At 35.0% G+C, this 21444-nt stretch overlaps 1 protein-coding gene across 1 annotated transcript; it reads right to left on the bottom strand.

Moving 5' to 3' along the window:
* Positions 1–3639: 3639 nt before the first annotated feature.
* On the bottom strand, positions 3640–12947 carry LOC131673405 (uncharacterized). Its single transcript, XM_058951364.1, has 7 exons — positions 12775–12947; positions 11496–11801; positions 10647–10972; positions 9352–9670; positions 6465–6753; positions 4329–4552; positions 3640–4254 (listed from the first exon to the last, which is right to left on the bottom strand). Exons 1-7 carry the CDS (start codon positions 12945–12947, stop codon positions 4017–4019), a joined length of 1875 nt encoding a protein of 624 aa, XP_058807347.1. The 3' UTR covers positions 3640–4016.
* Positions 12948–21444: the final 8497 nt, after the last annotated feature.

Raw genomic sequence — 21444 nt, 5'->3', positions numbered from 1 at the left:
CCAAGCTAATTAGTGTTTGAGGGGGTGATAAACACTTTGCTTCCATCATAGAAATGTTAGGAAGCAAACAGTTGGTAGAGACGGACAAAGACGATGTGTGCAGCAGCTACACTTTGAATTGCATTTCTGGAGGTTTACCTTCAAAGGAGAATAGCAAGGGCTCGCAAGAGGATCGCTAATCAAGTCGTTGGTGGTATCTGGTATGTGGAAGCTATTGTCCTTCGGCAAGATGAGCTTTTATACAGACTGAGGTTTTTTCTAATTGATTTATATTTTACTGTCCGTGTATAGGTTGGTCGTTTGAGATACATACGTAAACTAGGAAGTCATTAAAAAATATTCAAATAAAATTGATCAGTTTTTTTTTCATCATTTTTGTTGGACGGGAGAGCATCGTCCAACTATTAACTGTACCCGGTATCCGAGGGACCACTGACTTATTAAAGATAACCTGCATCTACTTTATAAGAGCGCATTGACCATGCTAATTCAACTTTAATTAATGCATGCTCTTCGTTTATTTTTTTTATTCCATCAGATTTTTATTTTAACTTCATTTTAACAATTCATCAATACAAGTTATAACAGTAATGTTAAACGAGCACTGCAAATTTCAATTACACTCGTACATGCTCGAATAAGGATAAAAAAGAAAAAAAGATTGTTTGGTTCGTTTGGTGCTAATGAAGGGACTGTTTTTAATTTTGCAGGGATAAACGAATTATCAGGTGCAAAGATTAGAACACATGTGTATATAGCCAGATGTTTCATTTTAATCGTATTTATAACGCTGTGAAACACAATTATCGAAGTTGACCAACTATTGGATTTCCTGTAGCAATTTGGAAGCGCTGTAGGGCAATCTAAAAAAACGTAATAATTTGCTTGACGTTCATTACTTACTGCTGCCTTTTCTTACACCGTTATTGGAACTTTTATCCTTTTATTTAATGTTATTAAAGATTCCATGTAGCATGAATTAGCATACGAAAATAGAAAGCCTTGGCGACAATACGTTGTTCTGTCAATCCGCCCTATCAACGATCGTGCTTCATATTTATTCGACTTTACTCCGGAGTTGAGTCATTTTTAATACTCAGCGGACATAAAGTTTATTTGCAGCTTGGCAAGTGGCTCGTCGCTGTTTTCTTTGTTTTTATCATGTAACTTCAGAAAGCCTTTCGCCACCGCCTCGGGCACTTTATTTCTTCGACAGTCGCATAGTTATACAGATATTTTGAGGTGCTGAGGCACTTTAAAGTTTCTCCTCTCTCTCGATCTAGACTTTTTATTCGCGCCGGCGCGAGGAAGACCACCATGCGAAATTACCGTCTATGCTGTGTTGCAACTTGCTTATACTTTTCCTCCCTCTCTGGTATTTCAATCTATTTTTAACGTCTCTATTACGGTCAAATTTTGCATTTCATAATACGAATTGATTTTTTTTTGAAGGGGCCATTTATAGATAAATCTCGCAACTTGTAATTTTGCAGTTATTTTACAATTTTGTAACAGTTTTCATATTACGACAAATGTGACACATGCTTTTCCAAACTTGTTTTCTAAATAATTGAAACGTTTGATGTAATTATGTACAGTCGATATTATTCCTCTTTTTAATCATATTAGTTGTACTGTGAAGACCAAACTGGTTTTCTTTTTGAGAGCAAAGTAACAAGTAATTGAAGTACAGTATGTAACAAACTATAATAACAAAAGGCATATAAAATTAAATTCTATTTGAAAATTATATTCAATATAAATGTATTCAAAGGTTCATCAAAAGTCTGCAAAAGTTTTTAAAGTCTTCGGATTTTTCAAAAGTATTAAACTAATAGGAAATTTCGAGGTGACCAACGAAGTTTTCGTCCGAAGTCCCGAATCACATTTAAATTCTTTAAAGAAAATTACGTATATTATTCCATTCAATCGCCATTCAATTTATAAAGCAAACATGTCTAGTGAAATAATAAAAATAAATTCGACATAAAACTCATGTTATCTTCAAAAATCATAAACAAATATGTACAATTAAAAATATGAAAGAGTTCACGTAATACTAGACGTAGACCAATTCAGTGGGGAATCAATATTAAATAAGCCCGTAGAGATGCGTAAGATGAAAAAATATGCGAGGTGAAGGAATATGGTCGCAGCGCGCGTCATAATATAAAGTTGCCAGGTAGTACGCCCGAGGATATAACGCTAGAGATAGAGAGAGAGGGAGAGGAAAGGTTAATGGACCAAAGGAAGCGGCCTAAAAGAATCATCAAAGCCGACTGACGCCATGCATAAATAACACATGCAACATTTCTCTTTCTACACTGTGTGTGTGTGTGTGTGTGTGCGTACACGCGATACACAACGACGTTAATGCATTATATGGACGAGGAACACAGATGCCGCTGCCGCAGTGTCTCTTAGCTGTACACATATGATGGAGTATAGCTTTGCAGCAAACAATATCTACGAAATTTTGTATGAAAGTTTAAAATAATTTCTTCATAAGAAATTTAAAAGATTATATATAAAGAGCTTCAATTTATTAATCTTTGGTATTTTTATTTTAATATTTTAGTAGATATAAGAAAGTATAAGAAAATTTTTAAAATGAAATGTGGAAAAAAGCTGTAATTCGTATGTAAATAAATTATTTTTTCTTGAACGTAAAAAATCTTTTCCAATTAGAAAGTAGAATCTACAAAACATTTAAAATAAGCTGAACTCAGATTTACTTGCACCAACAAAAAAATTTGCTGTACTCACTTTGACTTTCAATTACACTCACATGAGGAGTACTTTGAGTAGGAAAAAAAAAGAAAAAAGTATATTTCAAGCGCAAAGGAGAGGAAAAAGATTGCGAAAAGGATTTTTGGCGAAATGAAATGAAGCCCAATTGATTTTTTAATTTTTTCATTAAGTAGCAGCCGATGAATAGAAGGTAATAAATCTAAAATTAAATCTCTTTATAGGGTTTAAAAGGGCTTATACAGTATATGCAAGAGAAAGAGTAAAAAAAGGGACAGATGACGGAGGCCGGAATTTCCCTATCAGCGTAATTAAATTAGCACCTTTTCACCGCTAATAGAAATTCCTTCGAGAGTTGCTGCTAGCGAAATGCTTTAATGAAACTACCTTCGCGAGTATTTATGGAGTCATACGCACCAGAAAAAGACAAACAAAGCGTGATTAATCTTGCGTTGATGCTCTGCGTTGCATAGCAAATACATTCTCCGTGGTGTGCGATATAAGTGTAAGAAATCAATTGATAAATTATCAGAATAGAGTGTTAAGGATCGAACACAGCAAAAAAAGGAAAGTTTTGAATTTTCAAACATATTCTTAAAATGTTTGAATTGTTCTTAAATTAAGCAATTTTTTTCCTAAGTAAATAAAAATTTTCTACTTTTAAGACCATCGTTTAAAAACTTTTTTATTGCGAGTAATTATTATAATACTTCCTATTAAATTTACCCATATACTTCTCTTTAGAATATTTCAGTGTTTATAGGATGAGATGAAACATACGTATATAAATATTTTATTTTGTAGATATCTATAACGAGTACATTGCAGAATACGTCATCATATTTGATTTTTATATTATAAAATACCATTCGTAACATTTTCCGACTGACACATATGTTTATGATTTCCAGTTACATATTTATATTATTTGCGTCTGAACTATTTTTATCTAACTCCAACTTTCAGTAAATTATTCTTTCGAATAATTTGTGAAATTTCTCTAGGGCTCGTTTTACAGTTTTTTTTCAATTATATATACAAGTGAACAATGTAAATATATGCGTGTGCTTTGCATAAACGTATGATTATGATATTTACACATGAGCGTATATGTTAAATAAGTCAAAGAAAAAGAAACAAAATACTAAAAGAAAAAATCCGTTTCCGGTTTCTAAACTATTTACAGATAATGTAGTGAACTAGAAAATCTGAAAGATGACAACCGCTTAAAGTATTTACATAAACATATCTTAAAAAAAAAATTAGATTCAATTTGTAACAACAACAATTTTATGCAAGAATGGTCCTTGACATCCTTCGCGAAGTCCAGGCCATAGAATAGCTTTGATTTTCATTCCATTGGTAGACGATCGGTGCCGCGAGTGAATTTCGGGTCTGAAATCTTGACCGTGAGCTACTTCCAATACCAACGGTGTATTGCGAGCTAAGCAAGCCCATGCTAATCGAGAACAAGCTAATGTATATTTTTTCACCTCGTTGCTGTCTCTGCGCGAACCAAAAAAATTTTTACATTGTAATTATTCAGTTTTTTTTTTTTAAATTAACTGTAAAATTTTTACCTTAAACAAGGAAAATCATACAAAGTGCGCTCAAGTTGATTTGTGACTTGATGAGCAACATCGCGAGCTCCTGATTGTGCTCCAACGGTTGCCAATTGTCTGCGTATGCAGTCTTCGAGATCCGGTGGTGCTGACGCTTGTAAATGCGTGTTACCGCCGTTGAGTATCTTCAGTGCTTCGATGCGACGCGAAGCTTGCAAAATCCCAGCTAAACGCCAGGATAACTGGAACGGAAGAGTATGGAAATTAATCGAAGAACCTCGAGAGGAATCATCAAAGACGAAAGAATCGTAGCTTGTTATCTTCGCGCGCATATGCTTCTCACGCAATATTTAGACATTGCAGAGGACGACGTAAGCTTTCATGCTTTCACATTCGCAGCCTGAGAAGAATGCTTGACGGTAAAATTTGTTATATGGCGTATGTATATCACACGCGTAGTGCATCTCGCTTTCTATGCGATTGTATATGCACTTACATTCTGAAATAACATCGATATCTTTGATGGTTTTATTTTTGCCGAGTGCCACTACCGACTTTATTACGTGTTCAATTTCTTATTTGCAGAGAGCAATTTTTAACCGAAGTCGAAAAAGTTAGTTATAATATTATTATATCTTTGATGGTATTTATCAGCAAATCTGAAAAGCCTGGATGTTTAGAAAAAAAAGTATATTCCGAACGAAATCGTCTTTGGCAGTGAAGGAAAGATCGATTCGCTAAGCTCTTGAGATATACCCAAGGCACCAATAACTAAGGTCACGTTGAATTTTACAATCGATCGTGAGAGAGAAAGAGAGAAGCAATCGCCCTGATGTACCGCCAGTCCATCTTCAATTTCTCTGAAAGCCTTCGCAAAAAAAGTTTCACCTGCTTGAAGAGATTGCAATTTTTATTGTATAACGTCTTGCTTCGCGTCATTTTGATAAGCTTCGCGAGCGCTTATTGCTTTGGAGGTTTTCTTTCGATTAGAGATGAGCGGCGAGCGGTTACGGATGCTTAACCTCGCCCGATAGATCTTGTTTCTACACGTATAGTCTTGAAATATTTTTTTCTCGTTAAATGTTTCGTACAGATATAATTGGTATTTCAGCAGAGCACAATTGGAAAGATATCGCCAAATTGAATCTTTTTCAATATATTATATGATCAATTATCTTCGAACGAATCAATTATCTTGCCACGCCATTTATATAGCAAAACGCAAATTCTCATTGAGAAAGCTAATGGATAAATGGACAAACAAAGATAGAAAGCAATCAAACAAATCGAAATTAATTGGATGAAAAAACTTCTCCGCATACATTTAAAGCTTGGTTCTAGGAGAAATGTGCTTATTCAAATGGCACATCAGCCAAGGGAAAAGTCTCGTAAAATTACATTAGAAATCTTTCCCCCGGTCGAGAGCATGGGATCAAAATAAGCCCTTTCAAATCCTCGGCCGTAGGACAGCAATCGGCTAAAGCGACACGTCCTATTTTAACCCAGTCGATTTCAGCTTTCCCGGCACTATATACTAGTTTACATACACACTGCAAAGGGTATTTTTAATGTTTGTTTATCTATCTGTATTAATCAACATGGAAATCATGTAGATATAGACCTCACCTTTCTAATTGTGAACATTTTAAAAATGAGTTCCTTGTTTCTTTAGTAAAACATTATTTATTCAAGAGGTCAAGCTATTCGAACGTCAATTTCTTTCGCACTTGACGAATAGCCTCGAAAGAACTATTTAAGTGAGTGTGTTTTTCCCATCGACTTCTTCACTCTCCAACTGTTTATTCTTTCAACGTCATTCGACAAAAAAGCAAGAAAATCAAATTGGAAAAAGTTTGTAGTGTCCATCATTAACAGAAAAACTTTTACGCAAGAAAACGTTAAAATTTGGTAATTTAATTTCTTTGGTTTCAGTATTTCTCGATAATGCGTAACGAAAAGGTACATAGCGACATTTCTGATCTGTATGCGTGATTAAAGCTGAATCATTGACGGAACAGGCTCGACAACGTTTGTGGCGTAACGATAATTGATCGTCCGAGAGCAAACGAAATTCATATCGCTTTCGTCGGCGCAATTCCAAAAAAGTTTTCATCTTGATTGCACCACTTAGTAGAAAGAAAATCAAAAACTCACTACAACAATCGAATACAATATCTTAGTCTTGAGTTCAGGTGCGTCCTTTAATGGTAGAAGCCCATTAAGTGCCTCAAGCGTGTGCTGACTTGCTTGGGTGTAAAGAGCAGCGTAACGTTCACAAAGACGTTCCGCTCCAGCATCCTGACAGCTAAGACCTTGAAGGGTTTTAAATGAGGGTTCAGGTGTAAGACTACAACTTTCATCTGTGTGATAACCGGCGCTGCTTGATGATTCTTCTCCCTCCTCCTCCTCATCGTAGTAGTAATCGCCTGATTGTGAGCCATTAGTCAGTTCCTGAGATCCAACGTTTTTTCAATATTATTTTACATCGAAACAAGTAATTAACTGCGTGCAAAATATTGAAAAGCAATAAATAATATTAACTTATAGTCTAGAAATAAGTTTATTGGTATTCGCAAGTCGTTTTCTGAACAGATATATTCCGTGCGACTTAGTGAAGTAAAGTGAAGTGTCCTCCAGTAATCCAAAAAGAATGAAAGTTGTTAAACTTTCCTGTCATCAAAGTAATATTATTTTTTCTGAACAATAAACATTTCCTTGAAAAAACGCGAGAAACTCATGTTTCCCTATTCCTGACTACACGTTTTGATATAACATTCTATGAAATATGCAGAGATAAAAAAAAAAATTAGGTCATAAATTTCCAGACAAAAATCTTTTTCTCCCTCTCAACGATCTCTCTCATTGTCAGGAAACCCGCAGTCGGCAGTTTTTCTCTTTGGATGAATCAGTGCGTGCGCGACGAGAGAGAAAGAGAAAGAAAACAAAGTCTCCTTATAAGCTTAGAGGCTGACACTCATTTCCCTGCGAAAGTTTCCGGTTAACGCGAACAATTTGCACGCGACGGACGCTTGGGGAAATCAGTGCCTCAGAATTGTCCTGCACTTGTCATTGCGAATCCATCAGCGTTTCAACGGAAAATTCATCTACCATATGTCAGCGGTGGCGTCAACGGTGGTTCGATGACGGGACTGTAGTACTATTATTACGACGTATTTCTGATGACAATGATTAATTTTCTGATTTATTAGTTGTGCTATTATAACAAGTCTTTTAAGAATGTCAGTAAACTCCAATTTTGTAACTATATTGTAGCAGACATTACACGTACTTTTATTTTGCAAACTAATTTTTTATTATTATCTAAGGAAGTCCAGCATTAAGTGCTTTACGATAATAGTTCACTGATTTTACCGAAACTATTTAAGGTAGTCAATAGGAATATAAAGAAAAAATGTACAATATATTTCAATACTTGTAAGGATCACGCCACAAGTCAAATAATTTTCAAATGCTGAACGGACGACTTTTGCTACGTGTATAATTTTCGTGCATATAAGTAGGATCACAAAAAATAGATTAAACTTCTAAGAACAACAATAATATGACGATTCTTATTCATCTTAAACTTTAAAAGGATTTCTAAAATCAAACATCTTCAATTTTATTATTTGTTGAATCAAAGGTATCATAGTAACAGCACGGCATTAAATTGTTATTAACACAGATTGTTACTATGTATTTTAAAAATAATTTCGTTCTGGTACATGAAACACAACATCTCAATTTAAAACGGCTAACTTATTGTCGCTCGTCACCTCGTAAACTCGCACGCAATTTCAGTCGCCCACAGAAAACTGATCGGTTCTACCAAAGTTCATGCGAAACAAGCGACCATTTGTAATTTAGAGTCACGCTAGGGAGCCCTTCACAATATTTTTTATTCCTCTGAGCCAAGGTAACTTCGCAAGACCGTAATCTCGTATGTAAATTTGATACGCGTATAGATACACACGAACGCTAAGGATTTTCCCGCAGCGCTAGTGCACGCTTCATTTCGTTACTACCCTGCTGATTTTCCGTCTCATGGCGTGTGTGCAAAGTTTCTGAGATGATCAAACTTTTACACTGCTAAGTTTTCAATTGACATTGTCGACCTGTGAAGTGACAGTGTATTTTGATTTTGCGGAACTTCGGCAGTTCGATTTTTCCCTTCGTTCTCACCAACTCTCACTAACTTGTGTTCAAATTTGTTCAAGCGGAAAGTTTGATAGTGTAAAAGATTACTATACTCGTCTTCGTATCACTGTCAACTATGCATAGTCAAATTCATTTTATTTACTTATAATAATGACGACTTCTGGGCAAAAGTTATAATGTTTATTTGCTTTGCACTTCCAACGGACTACAACTTCTCATTAAACTGGAAATTTGCGAATATATTTACGTGCTTATTGATTCTGAAAGTCGCAAGAGTATTAATTATTTTCTGCACACATACATCGGATATTTTAATTAAAATCTTGGTATAATTTCGCGCACTTGGCTTAAAAGTTTTAAATCTCAATCAGATTGGATTGTGGTATACCAAATAAACTTTCAATGAATAATTACCATCACCCCGATTGTAATCACTTCGAATGTATATACCAAATTCTTTTCGTTTTTTATGCGCTTCGGTATTGAATTCGTCTCTTCCTTTGATTCTCAATATGTAGTAAAATTTCAAGTCGAGCGTAAAAAAAGAGATGGCTTTGTATATAGACGTTATTACTTTTGTTTGAATTCATATTGCGTAGAGGATTTTCATTTATAGTGATAGATCATTGAATCCAAACAAAAAAGACGATCTTCTACACTAATAACTTTTGGTACTATTTTTTCATTCGTGAATTATGAACAATAGTTTAAAACTCAAAAGTTTGTAAACCTTAATAACGTAGCGTTTTTAAATCCAATTCCTTCAAAAGAATTGTGAATCATGCCAATTCTCACTCAAAAGAAACAAACAAAAAAAACAAAAGAAAAACATAAGCACATTATCAAAAACTTTGAAACAGCTCCCTCAGGTAAAACATTTCATGAACTTACCGGAGCTCCATCACTGTTCATCAGTTGGATAGCGAGAGTACATCCCCTCGAGAATTGCAACAGTTTTGCAGCGAGCGAGGTTTGATTCTTCGAATCATTGTAAGTTTTTCTCAATACACTCCACTGTCTCAATGCCTCTTTGTCTTGTTCGACGCGTGTTTTTAACTCTACTAACAATTCGTCCAATCTTGTGCCACTTGCACGTTCAAGAACGTTTAGCAAACCTTGGTTGTCAATTAAACGCTGCTGCACCTCACTGTGCTTTAATGACAGTTGACGTTGATGTGATGCTGCTTGCACACCTTGATCACCTAAGGATTAAAGATGTCTAATATAAATCAATGGTAAATAAAATATCCTTTTTTTTTCCCCTCGAATGAATAAACACGTTCGAGATAAGGAAGAATTTTTCTACAATGTAGATCTATTGTGGGTTTGAATTCAACAAAGCACATTCTTGCTTTGAAACTAGTCGATCTCTATCTATCACATAGTTCTCGTACAAAGTGGTACTTGATCGATTAGTTGATTTCAGTGTCTTACTCGTGGTACGACGTAGGTCAATAGAATTCACATCTCGTAAAAGCAGCACATCCTCTCTTCGCTTCTTCTTGGGGAAAGTCTCTTGGTCGCGGATGGAACGAAAAGACGAGAAGAATTTGAGACAACTTTATTAATTGTTTTAAAGCTGCTGACTGCTGCTTTTCTCTTTTCGAGTTTCTCGTAAAGACAATAAAGATACTTATTTACGACATTAAACGGTTTTTTATATTGAAAGTTTTCTTTTATTTTATACGCTAAGCGGATAGAAAAATTATTAAAACTTTTATGAAACAGAGAGGTATAAAATTTTACAGATCACTGAAATTTCCATCGAAAACTATCTTTTAATTCTAGTATACTTGATGTACTACTCGAATATCATTTTAAATTTTGTGTAATATACTAGTACTATTTCTACAATCACCTTAGTAATTTTTGAAGCTTTTAAAAATTTTAGTCAAATAATTTTATTTCAATATTTTTACATTTAGACAAAAAATTCATAATATGAGTTATCAAATTATTTTCACAAACTCTACACATAATTATACCTCAGTATATGTACAAATACGACTTAGTAATGTAGGAAAAGATTTATCTAGCCAAATCCCTCCTCTCCCTTCATGCATAAAATCAGTTCTATACACACCCTCGTTGTTGATTCACCTATAAGACTTTCTATCCTCATCGCTGCTGTGTACACAATCCCTTATCATATCTCTCGTCTCTTGAAACGCTACTCACCTTTGTGCAAACCCGCGTGCTTGCCGAGGCTCTCGATCTTATGAAGTGCGAGCTTGTAGGCATCGGCTCGTGTCTCCAATTCGTCTTTAAGCGCAACTGGCAACGGCACTAGATTTGACGTGGAATTGATCAGGCTGTTAATGCTATTTGACGACGAGAAACCATGATGATGATGATGATGATGATGATGATGGTCGTTGCTATTTCCATTGCTAACAGTGCTCTTGGGTTTAGCTTGGACGAGGCCGTGTTTACCTAGACCCTCGACTGCTCTTTCGAGGGCACGACGACGAGTGATCAGGGCGCTTCGGACACTTGGCGCTGCTCTATTTGAGACGCACATACATACACACGTAATAGCTATTTCGAGAGATTAGTTCGAGATACGATTGTTAGTGGAACGAAAAGTAAATATGCTGCTTGGTTTAGTGACTAGAAAATTTTATAGATTAGATAAACGACCGATTTTGAATGTTGGTTGAAAATTTGCTTCCGTCAAATATGTTCGTTGAAAAATAATCGTAATCGATTCATTAAATTGTTACTCTCCCAAAATAAATATTCAGCTTGTCAAATACTATTTAATGAGCTGAAAAAGCGGGCGATAATATGTTTGAGCGAGAAATGCATTTCGTTTATTAAACAAGTCACTCAAGAAAGCTCATCTATATACTGCACGGACTTTACATCAGTTTGCCGTAAGACCGCCACCATAAGCCCTGTAGTGATATATCTATAGAGCAATAAGAAAACTAGGTAGTAGAAGCAATCAGCAGTGGCTGTTCACCACAGCAATATCATGCATAAAACAATAGCGCAGGTGTATATATAGGAAATGCGATATCGAACCTGTTGAGAGCAGAGAGCAGCCTTGCCCAAGCCCTCAAATGAAACTGGTCATGGGCGTCACCGCTAGCTATGAGATATACAACTCGCCATAGAAGTTGCTCAAGCCTCAACACCTTGACATCGCGTATACCCAACTCGAGGAGACGAGCGTACAGAGCTTCCAGCAGTACCAGACTGTGAGGTAGCGTCTCGATTAGCAAGTCGATCGGGATGTCCGGCAGTGCGGCCTTCAACGTGTACTGCGGCAACCGCAACAGGAAACCAGCCGCCTCGCGATACTGGCGTCCCTCGTACAGACGCAGCAGCCTATACATATATCATCAGAATGGTAAATTTAGAAATAACGTAAGACCGATAGATTAATGCAGGGTATGTATGGGTGTATGTGTAGGGGATATTCTTCCAAGGATTTCATTAATAGCGAAATCGGCTTGACGTTGAATTTTTTCTTAATTATTGGTGTCATGACTTTGATTTTACTTGTAAGTTGCAACTGTCTCGAAATAATCAAGTGCTTTTGAGGCACATGCTTTTTATTATTAAAGCTTCTAAAAATAAAATGGTGCAAGCCTCATTAGTCAACACAAGCACGTGCTTTTCATAAACGTTAATCATAAATATGTATGATAAAAAATGATGATTGGTACTGAGTATTTAAAAAATTAAAAAAAAAATGTTTACTACAGTTCTAACGTTAAGGAACGGCGAGAATGACTGAGTACATTCTTGCGTGTCTATCATATGGTATGCATGTAATTGTAACGGTGCGCAGAAACAAAAAAAGAAATATTAGAAAAAGACAATATACGGTGGAGAGACAGAGTCAGAGCGAGAGAGATAGAGAGAGAGAGAGAGATAGAGAGAGAGAGAGATAGAGAGAGAACTATGAATAATAAGTTTGCAACGTATATTGCCGTTTCACGCGTTCATATACATACATCACCATGTGAAATTCCTATCATCAAAGTATACGTCGACTACCTTCTCTCAAAATAATAATAAATTCGTCCATAAACATGACAAGTAATTAATGAGTTAAGTTCGTCCGTAAATTGCAATTAATATCGTATTTCTTAATATTAGAAATCGCTTTAACAGATTAATTACATACGTAGATTTTAGATTGACATGTAAAAAGCGATTTCTCGATGTATATTTTAGTCGTACGCGTATTTTATTCGAACCGCTGCCTTCAAAAAAGATTTATCTTAACTTTCCTTCGGATTTATATAAACGAATAATCAATTCATTTAACTTAACAGATATTTCTTGTGCCTACCTTCTGAGTGCCATTCTTGGATTAGTACCCTCATCGTCGGCTATACCAACAAAGCCAACGTGAAGCTGCGATCCTGGCACCCAGACCAAACGTTGAATTGCATTCCGTGGCCTCTCCGGTCTTATACGTTCGCACGAATTCAGAGCCATCAGTTGCGTCGTTCTTCTGTTCATTTGTCCAGCTTTTTTTTTCGTGTTCGCTTATTATCTGTAACTTAAAGAATATTGCAAATGTAATTGATATGCTTTTTTTTAGAACGTAATTTGACAAATTTTCAATATCATTTATAAATACAAAAGGTTTAAGTGATTCTTTGGTTAATGACTACTAGAAAGAGTACTGTAAAAAAAACGAAACAACTTTCCACTATTGTTTGGAACATTTAACTCTTTCAAATATCATTAGTTAATGATAGTCAAGGAAAAGTATGAAACAGTATGATAGTTTGTGATATGTTTTCAAGTTCGTACATAAGTATGGTCACTTGATTGAAATATCGACCTACTTGTGTACATCTCACGAAAGGGAGAATGATAATTAACCAGAATCAAAGAAGACACTAAGAAGTCTAGAAAAATTCTGTGATTAATCTAGACCAATTTAGTGCACGAATGACAATTCAATTCACGCGAAAGAAATTGAAACATCGTTTTTCCTACTTTCAGCGCGCGATGACGGCCTACTGCTGCGGGACAATCGGACCACTTATTTTTTTCTTGCGCTTCGTTGCCACCGCGTGCAAATTCTCGGTTCTTTTCTTCATTTCTTTTTTCGTCGATGCTATTAATAAGATTTCGATTTTTTTCCTTCTTGCCTTGTATGGTACGTGCTCGTTTTTTTCTGCAGGTTCTCCCATGACTTTGCGTGTCTTTTCTAGTATTATGATTGTGTTGATGATTCTCGGGACAACAGATTTTTTTTGGTTCGATTGATGATGCGTATAATTTTAACTGTAATGTAATAAGCTTTTGATTTGCTTTCGAAGTTTTTTTTTCATTGCTTTGAAAATACTCAATCAATTACAAAATTATAAGTTTTTGAAAAGTTATTTATTTCTCAGAATTAAGTTTTTAAAATAAAGATTCAGAAGTTAAAAAACAGCTGTCACATTATTGTGGAAGTATAAAACCTTGTTGATATAGGATAGTTTTAAAATTTCGACAAATTAGATCTTACTAAACAAAAAACTGTTACTACCAGAACAGTGAACCAGTAAAGTATGTTAATTAAATTGGAAAGTTGATTGCAAATAAATTTCTTATCATACCACATATGAAAATAAAAATATGTTCGTGAACGTCACCTTATGAACAAGTTTAATAATGCATATTAGTCAAAAGTGTTAGGTATTAGAGAAAGTAAGTTTTTCAGAAATGATTTCTTTTGACAATTATATAAAGAAAAACGTTCAATCATCTTAATCTATCAATCTATTACATAAATTACAAAAATAAAAATATATTATATATATATGTATATATATGTATAAACTAAAATTATATATATATATATATATATATATATATATATATATATATATATATATAATTTTAGTTTTAATAACTTCGTTATCAAGGAAGCTAATATTTCGTAAATTAATTAATGTACCTTATCCCTAAAGTTACATGCCCTCCAATGTAAAAGAGTATATATATTTACGTAAAAAAGATACCTTAGTGGAAAAAGTCTTATTACGTTATCAAACATATTTTTTCTTAGGGGAAAATAAATGTCGACCCTGTGAGAGTGAAAATATGAAATTTTAGACTCTCCAGTCAACTTTTTTTCAAATTCGATAAATGACTAAGAAGTCGGAGAAAGGAGAGAGAGAGAGAAAGTTAGAAAGAGTGTGAAGCGTATCCGAGGTTTTTTCTTTCTTTACAAACGCACAATATATAAATCAAAAACACAAAAACACAACCGCGTTCCTATTATTCATTTTAGATCACCGATAAGAACTGTAACGCTTCAATGTATTTTTTGCTTCGCGGTCACTGATCTCGCGTAAAAAAGAAGTTTATATAGACAACAGTCTGTTCCTTTTTTTGCGATGGGAGCATTTAAACTTTCGGCATTCGTTGATACACTTTTTTAAAATGATTACCCTGGGATAGAATCTTAAAATCTTCGTTTAATGGCTTCCGCAAGATTGGTATCTATTGAATTATTCAAAATATATTAGCATACTTTACGCGCGCGAAATATACGCGAGCTGTGTTCATATTTTACGACTTATAATGTTTGAATGAGAGCGTTATTACGTAAATGTCTTTATATTACTAAATATTACTGCTGCTGTGTTTACGAATGTTACATAAGTGTGTTTATAATGTTATTTTGTTCATATTTGTTATCATAAAAGCTTGCGTTTTTTGGAAAATATATAGGTTTTGTATTCAAAGGGTTGCCATCTCTCGCGATGTATTGATATACTTAAAGTAACATGCGCTCAATTCCATGTAACATTGCCTCGTCTAGGCATATAGTTTCCTACACAGAAAACCTATTAATTATTAAAATAACTCTTATAATATCATACCAATGACTAAATTGAAAGCAAATGCGTTTCACGTCGTATCAATAGTTTTTTATAAATAGATCCATTGGCGTGAAACCGTGCATTCCCTGCTGAATTTCTATAACGTCCCACATTGTAAAGCGATGGTATGTTTCGCACATCTCGCACTTCCGTAAACTAACAAAAAACAGAATAAGGATCTTGTTGAAAAAGTCAATTTATTAAAAGCTAAAGTTTACATTAAACTTTCCCATTTGAGACCGACATCCTTCCGTCTCACACGCGCATAATCAAACAAGGTCGTACGCAATGCCAAGCATTCACACACGGTTGATGGTATTAAGGAAAAGAGGTGAGTATATTTCGTATAATATCAGACTTGAGGCATCTTTTCACGCCGTGGAAACTTAATTAAGCGTTGTATGTACCGAAACTCTCTTTCATGGGAGACAAAGACCGATTTATTTAGATTTCCAACGCAATGTTGAAAAATGTAAGTTAAAAATAATATCGCCATCATTAATTAAACGGATTACCAGGTTTATTAACATTTGATTGCGCACAGTTTAGAAAATAAAAATTCCATGTCTTTACATAAAATATACGGGAAATATAGAATATATGTGGTTTACCGTTTCTGGAAAATTGAGTTCCTGTATATAAAAACATTGTTTCTCAGCGAGTTTCAAAAATTTCTCGTTGCTATTTCGCTTCGCTGGAGCGAATAATCGTTGCTTAAAACCTGTAATATATTTATTAATTCGCATAAAAAAACCTCGTTGAATTCGTTGCAAGCTTTTGATGCCAAAAAGATGAATTCATATATAACGGAAATACACATCGCTCTATTTGTACTCGAAGTACCGTTTTTTCTACTTCGAAATCAATTACAATAAAAACAAATTGTCGAAAAAAAGAAGTAACGTTGTAACTATGCAGTTAACTGTATAACGTATGCAGTTCGCTTTACCTACTTAATTTAATTCGACAATGTAAAGATCCTTTCCACCAATTTAGCCGGTGGATAAAACGGTTGCAGAGGCACAGCTTTACGCTAATTGCCACGTGCGTGATTTTATCTTCTCTCTTGTTCTGATGTGCGACACACTAGTTAAATAAGAAAAGAAGCCTGACAGTAATTGTCCGCAAGGAATTTCCGGTCTCTCTCTCTCTCTCTCTTTCTCACTTTGTCGCAACAAAATAATCAGATCTCATTTTCCCGACTTCTTATTCTATTTTTTGTCTCTCTCTTTCACTCCTTGTTTTTTTCAACGGTCATTACAGGTTGTTTATTTTACATTTTGAAAGCTGCGACGCCTTGAGGATATTGTAATATTGTAATTAGGATGATTTTTATTATTAGAAGATGCTGAATAAAATGTTGGTGGTTCTTTTACTTTGCTGATGATAAGTTTTAATTTTATAGATTTCGGTTATTTTTAGTGCACTGTTATTTTAACTAATTTTTAGTTTAGTCTTTTCACAATAATGAAAAATATTTGGAAGATAAAAAAATTGCTTAGCATTATAATTAAAAATTATAATTTAAAATAAATTTATATATGCTTATTTAATTTCATGAATATATATTATACTATTGCAACGTATTTCTTATAAGTGATTTTACAAAAACATCATTATTATGACAGTTCCATCAGGATGAAAAGTTTGATTAACTATTTAATTTATTGTCTTAATTTACAAGACGATTGAAAAAATAAAAATACCGCTGAACCATACATAACAAAATATCTTAATGTAAGAGAGCAATTGTAAAATTAAAGAAGGCAATGAATAGGAACTATATATATATCGTACTCACCCCATTTCCATCTATTGCCCAGCTTGTCTCATCAACTTACATGTTGGTACTCTAATCCGATCGATCACTTTTATCTCCCACGAAAAAATAATCAATTGCGCACATAAAAAATAACACCGCCAAAAAGAAATATATTCAAAAAAAAACTTTGAACATCAAACGAAAAAACACCTGCATCCGTTAACGGTAAAAACGCACAGTAAAGTTGGCGCGGTTTGGCTTCCGCGTTCCTTCCCACGTACGCTCGTGGTACTTGGAGTGTACAGCGGTTTATCGCAGACACGTTCTTTGCTCGCCGCTTATCCGTCAAGAACTGTTGCACGTGCGCGGCGGCAGCGCACGTCGAAGATGTGCTCTTCCCGTATGGGTCGGAGAGAAAGCGCGCTGGCCGATGTTCTGTGTGTGTGTGTGTTTGCACGCAGAAGTTGTTGTGGAAGGATTGCGGTTTCCTCTTTTTCTTTTAAATTTTTTTGGAGAATGTATTGTTGACGGTTTGTGCACGTTTGATTTCAAATAATTTATAGGTGATACGATAGAGCATTAATTCTACATCAATAATTTAATTAGTATAATTAGGTCACATATACATACACAAACGTCCAAATTATTATAGAACGCGTTTGAAAAGTTCAAGTACACGCAGAATTATAAAGAGAAACTGCATACATCTATTGGGTTTCTTTCTTTCTCTCATTAAGTTCAATGAAACGCCAACTTAACAGACATTAATTAATTTAATAATCTGATTCGTCACTAAATGTAGACATGTTAAATAATAGAGCAAAGACTATCTTAGGAGGAACATTAAAGAAAGTTATATGCTGCGATTACAAGCGACTCTAGTTGAATGAAGTTCAACATACAATAATACTCTTTCTTATAATACTCAAATTTTTAGTTACTCCATTGGTTGTTCATGAAAAGTACTTACTTTTACCTACCCTATCATAAATAATTATTCTTTTTGAATAATATTTTTAATAAACTTTTAATATTTATTTTCTATAATGAAAATAAAAACTTGTTATCTATGAAAGTTTAATAAAGAAAAACTGATCGCTTCAGTCACATGCAATTAATGTGATCGTAATTTAATAGTTTTTGTAGAAGAAGAAATTTTCATGCTTTTATTTTTACATACGTGAAAAAAACATTTATGATACTCACATAATAAAATTAAGCTACTCTCAGCTACTTTGCGTCTCTGACCGCAAAAAGAAGGTTAAAACTGTCGTCTAAAAAATCGCTAATAAAACTTTCAATGCAGCCGCTTTGGTGAAAACGAGGAAGTCGCATGCGACGATAGCATCGAAAGATGGACAACGGGAAAAGTTAGTTAGAGGAAAAAAAGAAAAGGTTAAATGACGACGACAACGAGTCGACGGCCTGTCAATGGTCCGCGAGAGAAAGCTCAAAGGAACAAAGATGCGTGAAATGCTTATGAGCCGCACATTTGCAAGGCAATCGCGACGCCTCAAAGACTTTGTGCTCTTTGTGTTTTATAGAGACTCTAGGTAAAAAATTTGCATTTGAACTTACTGATTAAGGTTATTTGTTTACAGTTAATAAAGCTATTGTCTAACTACTCATCGCCTTTATACCAGCTCTCTTTCAAAGTATAATATTCAATGCTCAGACTTTTACAAAGATTTATGTCGATTTCTTACATATCTTTCTTACATATTGTATTATAAATACAATAGCCAAGCCTGTAACAAATACTCATATTGATTACTGCTATATTCTTATAAAATGCCATTTTTATTATATTTAACTGATTGTGTTATATACATTGAAAAATTCTTTCTTACTGCACTAAGAAAACGTTCATATGGTTATCTGCCAAGTAACATCCAATTACCCATAAATATGAAACATTCAGCTGGCACTTTCACTCGAGACAAAATATTCAAGAAGTTTTTTAAATAGTCACTCTGCTCACTAATACTTAACTCGTATCGCAGCATCCAGTTGAGTTGTATGCATTTGCCGAAAATCGTGAGCTGCGAAGCAAAAGTCCATTATCGAAATTACATCTCTCACGCGTATCATCAGCACATGTGCTTCGTGGCAGGCGACCTACTGTCCCGCATACCTCGCGCAGTGTCTTGGATTACATTCAGTGTAGTATATACGCCTAAGGTAGTACCAACTTAGATTTCGCTGTCAATTGCCTTCCGCTCTGGTTCGGTAACTTTTTTCATTCAACGTACGAGGTGATTTGTGAAACACTCCTAGCACCTTCGTGACCGGTGTTTATTGCTTGGTACTTATGCACTACTAATTGATACGCAGCTTTTACTGGAAATAAATACGACGAGATGGATACCGCTGAACCTTCATACATTGGAGATTTAGTGGGGTTTGTAAACTGTGAAAAAAATTCGCTACATTTTCATTTGCGCCATAAAGTATGCGTTTTATTGTCTGGTATCCTTTTTAGCGTTCTCTAGGCAAAAAAGAGACAATTAATACATGAACTGCAAGAGGGAAAAATTAATCATTTTTACCCATGTACGAGATACTCGATGTTGCACCAATTAATGACTCTATGCGTTCAGTACACCAATATACATTGAATGTTTAATACAGAACTCAGCTGTCGTGAATTCACGATAAACTTATGTTACTACTAAATTGACGGAAATATTGATCTGTATAAATGCTTAAATGCTTATTATTCATTATGAATTCCAAGTTGGTATACTTGTGTTTATGCCAAATAAAAAAATTCATATCTCGCACGTATTCGCTATCTTTTCGTTAAAATAAAAGTGAGATCTAATCGAAAGTTACAAGTATTCCCATGCTACCAGCAAATTGAAGATCGACAGGTGCTCAGCTTGAAATACGCATCGACAGCTTGCCAAAAGATTACCATACCTCTTCCAAACTCACAGAGCTCTATGCACGTAACCAGAAAAGATATCCGATCTAGACATACATCAAATTAACCTGCCAACACATCCTCTCTCATCCGCGCGTTATAATCTTTCTCTCTAGCGTTTTCTTTCCGGGGAAAGGAACTTTTGCTCTAAAAAGCATCTCACTCATCTCTGTCTTCAGTCGACCCTTTTTTCCCGTCCAGCGTTGCGTGGAGAAGAGATAAATCGAACTGATCGTCACGCTCAGCACGCACTGCGACGATTTCTCGGCAGGCGGCCAACCTGTTACACACACACACACACACACACACACACACACACACACACACACACACACACACACACACACACACACACACACACACACACACACACACACACACACACACACACACAGACACACAGACACACACACACACACACACACACACACACACACACACACACACACACACACACACACACACACACACAAGCAAGCAATTTTTATGGAAGGCTCTATTTGGATTTTTCTTCGTACGCGCGGAAGCAGCAGGCGTTACCCGGCTTGATTCCCGAGGATGTGGGAAAAACAGGTTTTTGCTGCGTATTTTTCTTTGCTCTGAATTTATGAATCTTTAACTAATCAATGCTATCTACACGTGTATCACATCATACTGAAACTGGAGCTGTTGTTTCAGTTTTTCACTTCATTTGTTATCATTAGTTCTACGACTATTTATGTGGAAGATGATTTGCATGAGAACATTTTTATGCGCATAAGACAAAATATGTCATAGATGATTCATCAATGGTGATTCATCAATCAGTCGCTTGTTAATCAATTTTCATTTTTCCTAGCAAAAAAAGTAACGAATAACGGAGTGTTCTATGTTTATGTATACCACGACGTGTAGCGCATGACGATTATGTTTGTTGAAGGTACAACGAGTACACAATTACCGCCATTATCTTCGACAACAGAGATGCAAGCATCAAAAATTTTCTCTTTCACGTGGCGAATCACATACCCTTAAGCTAATGTAAATTTCGATCTCGTCGTCGTCACATATCTGCATTCACGTTTTCTCGCGTCGAGAAAAAGAGACGATTATCGCAAATGCTTTCTCCTTTTCCTCCTCGTAGCTTAATCTTCCCTTGAAAAATAACACAGCCGCAAATTGTAATGAACGTGAAGCACGAAGTAAAATGTGATCAAGAGACACATCAAGTTTTTATGCAGTCTGCCAGTTGCGATTAAATAAAATCAATGTTCGCCGTCGATTAATCGCGTTATTCATATTTTTTTTAATAAAAATTTTGCATAATTAGAATAAGAAATGATATGTATATTTATAAGTTGGAGAATGAGAGAGACCGAATACGTATATACCTGCTCAGAATGCGTATGGCAAGGCGTCATTGGAACGCGCACGGGAAAAGGTATATACTCAATTCTAATTCGA

This window comes from Phymastichus coffea, unplaced genomic scaffold (genome assembly GCF_024137745.1).
Source record: "Phymastichus coffea isolate CEN01 unplaced genomic scaffold, Cenicafe_Pcof_1.1 PCOF00176, whole genome shotgun sequence".
Taxonomy (NCBI): Eukaryota; Metazoa; Arthropoda; class Insecta; order Hymenoptera; family Eulophidae; genus Phymastichus; species Phymastichus coffea.
Note: the sequence above shows the minus strand (reverse complement) of the source record. Positions and strands in the feature narration are given on the sequence as shown.